This window comes from Gossypium raimondii, chromosome 2 (assembly GCF_025698545.1).
Source record: "Gossypium raimondii isolate GPD5lz chromosome 2, ASM2569854v1, whole genome shotgun sequence".
NCBI classification, from domain to species: Eukaryota; Viridiplantae; Streptophyta; class Magnoliopsida; order Malvales; family Malvaceae; genus Gossypium; species Gossypium raimondii.
The window spans coordinates 45,711,115-45,718,993 of NC_068566.1; the positions used below are offsets into that span (position 1 = coordinate 45,711,115).

A 7,879-nucleotide genomic window follows, 5' to 3' on the forward strand; every position below is an offset into this window, starting at 1 on the left:
ACCCACTAAGCTAAAGACACCTGCAAGCCCAAGACCTCGCCACTCAATATCATCGAGATCACACCCCTAACATGGATAGAGCTTCTACCATTTATATGTCACATATATCAACATATATGTCTATTGTCCTGACATAACTACTTATACTTACGATGACAAAACATCAATAAGTTGATTAAATCCCACTAACTCTAAGATTAATACACCGACATATGACACCTTGAAAATGATAATTGGTAACCCCTTAAAAGCCTATGAATATTAGGATAAAAAGCAAGGATACTATCTCTCCTCTGAATTCATTCTCATCTTTCCTTGTCTCTTCTTCTTATTGACTCCTCTTCAGACACCCACATTCTGATCATTCCAACTTCTTACTACTCTTTGCTACAAGACTGAACCTTACAAACCATCACTACATTCCCCTTGTATCAACAAATTTAAATATTAACATAATACGATAAACATTATTTTAACCCCGAATCGCATCTTTCCTACTCTCATCACCGATGGTGGTACTTCAGGAACTGGCCTTTGCAATAACAAATGTGCAAAACATGTAACATTAAAACTAATATCTATATAAATCTATACTATCTACTGAATAGCAACTACATTGGAATAACTTCATTTCAATCCATTAAAAAGATACATTAAATCCAAATAATAATTAAATTAATTATTGTAGCTTTGCTTTTCTTCTTCTATAAAAAACCCCAAAATCTTACATTGCAACACTCTTGGCCTCCCCTCTTCTTATTTCGTGTTTTCCAAAATGGGGAGGAATGGTAACTAAAGGTAAGCTACAAACTAAGGTATTTGTACAATGCATTTGTTTGATGTTTTTCTTCTGTTAGCCTAAGCTCTAAAATATAGCCAACCCAATGAATGAAAAAAGTGACATTGTTTCTAATGCCCCATTGCAACTTCAAGGCTCCGAGTGTCTTCGACCTAATCCAATGGCAGATTTTTGGACAATGCCTGTCATTCTATTGATAATGTCTTCAAACGATGGTCGATTTTCTGGATTACTGCTTGTTTGGAACACAAAGAAATGGTTAGTTTTTGTCCATTTGCTTCCATTTGAAAAAGTAAAGATAGGAAATAGAGCAAGATCAACATATACCTTTGCCAACAGTCACGGATGATAGATTCTATCTGAGGATCAAGGCCTTCTGGTAGCTCTAATCGTCTATCCATGAAGCCTACAACTCCAACTACCTGCATTGTGGTTTCAATATAGTATTAAGATCAAAGATTTATGTTAGTTTTGTAAGAAAGGAAATAAAGTTTTGAGGTGTGTTAAAGAGGAAGACCTGTAAAGAGTTGAGGTTGTTCCATGGAATGGAGACGGTCATTAATTCCCACAAGATAACTCCAAAACTGAATACATCAGACCTGTTTAGGATTGATGTCAGGAACCAGGGAAGGTTAAAGAAAGATCAACTTGATTCTTAATGTCTTAACTGGAAAAAACTAGAAACTAAAGATTACTTTTCATTTGAAGGCTCATTCCTGAGGACTTCCGGGGCCATCCATTGGGGCTGCAATTAGAGAAACATTGAATGAAGTTCAGCAACTTGTTGTGCAAGTGATTTTTATGAACAAGATTGATGCAACAAGTACGAAAAAACATATTGATTCTTCTTCGCATAATTTCTGCTACATGATCTATTAAAGGAACAGAAAAGAATAAGAAGGGGTCATTACCGTTCCTCTTCCAGACTTTGTGGTTAAGAAAGTTCCATTTTTCCACCTAGAGAGGCCAAAGTCTCCAACCTAAGACATTAATTGAACCGTAAGCAATCTGAAAATGATTAAACCAGCTCGAACCATTTGAAGATATCAACCGATATATGTTACCTTGACATTCCAATTCCTATCAACAAGGAGATTAGAAGACTTTAGGTCTCTATGCACTATTGGTGGATTCCTATGATGCAAATAATTCATGCCTCTAGCCTGTGGAGAAAAATGTAGTGTGAGGTTTTTTTTGAAAGCTAACCAGCTGGGAACTTGGGATGAAGGAAAAGGGATGGAAAACTCACAACATCAAGGGCCATCCTCATGCGCCTTTTAACGTCCAATGCCTGATTATTCTTGTGGAGTGCTTTGAATAGGCTTCCCCTGGTTATCAAACAACAATAAATGAGTGCTACATACCACCAATAAAGGATCAGTATACATAAAACTTTTTTGAGTTGATCTTCTAGATGTAAACGGGTACTATCACAAAATGGGAAAGAGTGTTCTACATCATTCCTAGCACAAGCAAAGGTCGAAAAGAATAAAGTAGGACACCGAAACACCCTCTGTAGAATGAATTATCAACAGAGGGTCATTGATAGAGTACCCCTTGGACAAAATAGCAACTTCATTACCTAGGCAAGAACTCGGTGACAATTGCAAGTCGTTCTTGTGAGTACACCGCTCCCATGAACAGCAGTACATTTGGATGTCTCAGTTTTCTCATTATATCTATCTGAAGAGTAAGAAACAAAACTCTTATGTATCAGATCATTTTCCACATGATATTGCCTCATCAAAAACGAAGAGTTCAGGGTACCTCTTTTTTGTAATCTAGTAATGTTGGTTCTTTATATTCACCAGCAAAATAGACCTTAACCGCAACATCCTTCATGCAGCAAACGGTTTTTGTCCAAGTTAGTAAATGTTTTTACATGAATATTTGGTACAAGAAATTGAAACAAATGCATGAAAGAACTTACTGATCCATTCCAAATCCCACGATAAACAACCGCATAAGAGCCTGAGGGGCAAAGCAAACAAATTGATTGGATATTATAAAAAGTATAACACTATCATTGAAGGAAATAATAGAGTGCAACCAATAAACAACAATGGAGTCATATGTAATGACCAACGTACTTCTCGGAAAAATCACTTTAAAATGAAGGTCTAACAAAAGTAATATTAACAACCTTTAAAATGGTTTAATTTCAGGTAACATTTACCAGACACGCATCTTAAACTTCGCTTGAAACATGAGCCAGTTAGTTCTTCATTGCTTTTGAAAAGTGCTTTTGAAAAGTGCTGTGGAAAAGTGCTTTTCAGAAGTGCTTTTGAAAAATTTGGTTTAAAATTTGAGTGTTTAGTATTACTGTCAAAAGGTCCTTTTGAGAAATAAAATCCATTTTAGACATGTTATTATCAAGTAACAAATATGCATTTAAATAATATTTAAATTAGTTAATATTATTATATTTTAGTAAGAATATAAAAAAATTATTATAACTTGTTAATATTTTAATATATGAAATATAAATTTTAAATATTTTAAGCAATAAATATTAATTATTTATAAAATTTAATTAGAATATATAAACTATATTTTAAATATTTAAATATAACCATTAAATATTTGTAATTAGTATTTTAAAAAATAATTTTTTATTTTTAATTAATGATTTTAACACAATTGTAATTAAGCACCAAGAAAAAAAAATAAAAATACCATGTTATTGGAGGGGTAAAAAAGTAATTAAGCTCCAAAAGTGCTTTTAGCTTCTCCTTTTCAAAGGTGCTTTTCAAAAGCACTTCTGGAAAGCTAAAAATTTTAGCCAAAAGCAGCTTGTTCTTCATAGCTTTTCTTTCAAAAGTGCTTTTGGATTCAGAAGTGTTTTTTTTAAGCAATGAAGAACTGGCCAGGATCCACTTCTTACCGGTCAAACTTTATTTTTTTTCTTTTTCTATTTTACTCAGGTGCACCAGCATGCAGGCATATATAAGCATGTCAAAACTCAAAAAAAAGAAGTTTACCTTGTCCAACCTCCTCCCCTAAATGTAGGTCTTCCCAGCGAATCTCACAGTCAACCATAGAGTTTGACTCATTGTTGTCCCCTTTGCTTGATTGACTTTCTTGGCTGCCTGTGCTGTTCCCTAAGCTTGAGAAGCCTTTACCATCTGTTTGCTTTTGTAATTCATCTTCCATCACTGATGCATCCATATTTAGAAACTCTAGGTCCGATTCATTTTCATTTACTTGGCACGCTAATCCTGCGGTGGATTCTGTTATTCGGGTTACTGAAAATTTTCCATTGTACTCTCTCGAAGAGTCTACAACAGATCTCTCTTCAACAAGTGTTGGACTAGTGCGCTTTTCTACACTTAAAATTGCATTTTCAGCCATAGAGGAAGAATTGAGGTGGTTCTGAATTGATGTTTTTAAACCCCTAGAAACATTATGTTCATTTTTCACATCATTAGTTGCCGATCTACTAGTCGCATCCTTTCTCTGAGGACATTCATCATCTTCGTTGCTGTGGTTGCTAGGTCCCCCGATGTGCAGTTTCGCCAAGACTTTTGCAGCCTGCAGTCATTCCATCAAATATTTAGCAAAAAGTGTTCAACAATATGAACAAGATATGACAGAGAGGTAGAATTGCTTCAACGAATGCAATCTTCAGTAGGGTGATAACATGATAATGTCTACTCTGCAGGTTTTAATGATTTCAGAAACAAATCGAAGTAAGATATGAACAAGCATAAGCAATTGGAGACAGTTTAAATTCCCTAAAGAATTCTGAATTCGGAACTTCTCATCAATTAGTTATTATGCAATGCTATTTATCTACTATGAACTATGACATCCCAAAACTATCATTCAAACATTTGGTTGAGATAAGCTTATAATAAACTAAGCTGAAAGTATGTCAATACAATTTTCTTAGGTTGAGCAAGATCGAATGCAGTTTCATCCTTTTGAGAGCTAATTCCTACAGCTGTGTTCCTCCAGTCAAGGAAACTGGAGTTAAGTTCACCTTCCTTGAATAATACAAAAGAGAAAGGAAAAAAGAATAAGTTAGGTATCTAATTTAGAGATATATAGAACCAGATGAAATGCAATCTCAGAACAAAGCCTTACTGCTATATTAGGAGTCTCTAACTTGTCTACTGTACTTGTTGCAGCATCCTGTTCTTCCATTGACTTAGTACATGAGTTGCTTACACCATCTTGTTTCTTGAGTAGAAATTTTGAAGCCTGGGTGTTTTGACAGTGCACAATGTCAAGCTTTTTAGAAAAAAATGAAATTAGAACAAGAAATGGAAAATAACGAAAGAAAAATGGGGAAAAAACGTTAGTAATGCTATAAATAAGCACCAGATTAGAAACAGATGATGCAATCTGTGGCCGTGGTGGATGCCACTGCATGCCTTTCATCTTTGACCTCCTTGGTCTACTATGATCCTGATATGGTCCGGTATTCTCTGAATTTAAACCATTATAAATGGCCGCATCACTTGAAACTGTTACCACACCAGTAAGCTGACCATCTTCATACAATGGACTTTTACTCACCAAGGCCATAAATATTTCACCTGATCTCCTCTTGAAAGGGAACTGACCTGACCATGATTGCCCAGAGATCAACTTCTCCATAATTTTCTTAAGGGGAGAATGGTATTCTTCAGCTATTAGAAGTGCTCTCTCTCTTTGTCCCAAGACTTCATTGGACTTCCATCCGAAAAGATTTTCAGCTGAGCGATTCCTGTGGTAAGAGAACCCTTTTCTTTATCAGCTGCACAACTTGAAAGTGATGCATGATTTAATGAACATGTGACAAAAGGATTCAATAAAAAATAAAAATAAAATTCTTCAACTTTAATGGCAGACCATTTCAGCAATGCCTAAAAGATAACAATATTAACAGCAAGCTCGAAGATGCATTTTCTCTGAAAGAAAGCACGCATAAATAATCTCAAATCAGTTGAAGAGCTGGCCCTTGATTTTTTATCCTATAGCTTCTGTAGAATATAGCTTGAGAGACAAGCAACAAATATAAGTAACAAGTTACCATAGTCAAAGGTGAAATATTTTACCATGGTCCTCATTACATGTAATATAAAATAGAAGACACTTCTCAATATTCCTTAGGAATCAAAACTACCTAACGAATTTTTAGTTGAATATACATATCAATCAAGAAGAGAAGAATACAAACGAATTGCATCAAAACACATCTTATAAAAAAAAAAAATTATGATATCAATTTCCCTGATTTTGTCCATGACAACAATTCAAAATGCCTCGACTCTTTTAGAAGAGGTCCAGGTCAAATAGCAATGATTTGAGACACTTATTTTTACACTATTTTAAAAGCTCAAGGACTCAGTCATATGAATACGTAGAATCTCCAAACCTAGCATGAAAGGAGCGAAACAGATATTCAATTTAAAGTGAGTAAACACAATTCCATACTCAATCTCATAGGCATGGGAATCCCCATTCTCCATTAACATTATTAGCTAATTTGAACTTTACTAGATAAAGGTAGATGCCTTTGACACCATAACTCATTCGAATGATACACATTTAGCCAACCAACCACTTAAAAAAAAACTGGGCTAAAAGAGGAAAGGACATGTAGACTATCATGTTTCTTGAAAAAGTAAGCTTATTACTCTAGTACTCTTTGGACTACTAATTATAGAAATTCTTAGAAAACTTGAATGCAAACTAGATATTTATGTGGTTTGGGTATCTTTTGACCAGCAGTTGTAGAAATTTAATCTTGAAAGTAACTGATGCCAATAAATTTCCTGCCATATGAAAATAAAGCAGAGCCATCCGTATTGAAGACCGACCAACTCTAAAAGGTTAGAAGAAAACAAAAAAAGAGGGTTTCGAATTGGATGCGATCTTTTATCGAACATCTTAACTATATTTTAGAACTATACACTACAAGAAGAAAACAACAAAAAGAATACAAAAGAAACCCAATCTAATGCTTCCTTATTCTTTACATTAACATTCTTATATGCTTTAAATTTCATTAAAAGTCAACATTACTGCTTATCCTAAGAGAATGCATCCATTTTAAACATGATCTAGAATTCTACCTTACCCAACTTCCAATTTTCAATTAACAGGACTAATGTTTATTACTTTAAAACCAAAATATACAACAAAAACAGTTTTTAAAATCTATAACAATTATCATACAAACAACTGTTTCATCATGAAAACAACAAAACACCCAGAAACGAGAATCAATCATTTCAAAAGAACCAACATAGTAACTACACAAAGGATCAATAAAAAACTTCAAAATTCTTTTTAAGAAATTAAAGGGAAAAAAAAAGGTACCAAAATGTAATCCTTCCCGAAGTAGTCGAGGAGACATGGATAGCATGTCCAATGGAATCCAACACGTTCTTAAAAGGTGTTCCCGTCGAGAAGTAACCGGGAAAAGTTACGACGACGGGATATGACGTGGAATCGCCTGAATCTGACGCTACCATAACTTCTTCTTCATCATTTCTTTTATCTTGCTGCACAAGCTCATCAAACTCTTCTCTTAACTTAACATGACTCGCTTCCAAACTCAAACACCGATCCACTAAAACTCGATAGAGACTCGCTACTGAGTCATCCCCAGCCATTGAAAATCACTTCACCGGTGGTGACTCCTCGGAGATGGAAGCAACAAGTTTTTTAAAAAAATGCTGATAGCCAGTTTGTATATTAGCTTTTGGTAATAAATAAAAAATAAAAAAATAAAAAAATATAATATAGTTTAATATCGAGGTGGTCGTTTTATCGTATTTGTTTTTCAGTAATTAATATTTACTTTTAAAATAATTATTTTTATTTATTATTATTTTTTACGAATCGTGGGGTCAAAGGGTGGACGCCACGTGTCTTGGCCGGCTAGGTGAAGCCATCAGGTGCGGACAGGTGCAACGTCGGGAAACACAAAAGGCAAATGACGACGGGAATTTGATATTTTTAGAAAGCGAGTTTGCCATTGGTTAAGGAAGCGGGCAGCAAATTCAGCAATTTTTATGACGAAAATATCCTTGGATTTGACGGGAAAATTACTTCTCTTACCCCTGCCGCAATAAGTTAGAAATGAAG

General features: G+C 34.5%; 1 protein-coding gene across 4 annotated transcripts; it reads right to left on the reverse strand.

The window, feature by feature from the left end:
• Positions 1-598: 598 nt before the first annotated feature.
• Positions 599-7,486, reverse strand: LOC105789147 (serine/threonine-protein kinase EDR1). Of its 4 annotated transcripts, none has more exons than XM_052627637.1 (15): positions 7,109-7,486; positions 5,123-5,510; positions 4,886-5,032; positions 4,681-4,785; positions 3,781-4,330; positions 2,730-2,770; positions 2,567-2,635; positions 2,382-2,482; positions 2,049-2,127; positions 1,864-1,962; positions 1,711-1,779; positions 1,495-1,544; positions 1,317-1,398; positions 1,127-1,221; positions 599-1,031 (listed from the first exon to the last, which is right to left on the reverse strand). In XM_052627637.1, the coding sequence occupies exons 1-15, from the start codon at positions 7,402-7,404 to the stop codon at positions 929-931; spliced, it is 2,274 nt and encodes a 757-aa protein (XP_052483597.1). In that variant the 5' UTR covers positions 7,405-7,486; the 3' UTR covers positions 599-928. The 4 variants fall into 4 exon arrangements, with proteins under 4 accessions (XP_052483597.1, XP_012471852.1, XP_052483599.1 ...); XM_012616398.2 differs by having other exon boundaries at positions 4,886-5,002; positions 7,109-7,485; XM_052627639.1 differs by having other exon boundaries at positions 5,123-5,540; positions 7,109-7,257.
• Positions 7,487-7,879: the final 393 nt, after the last annotated feature.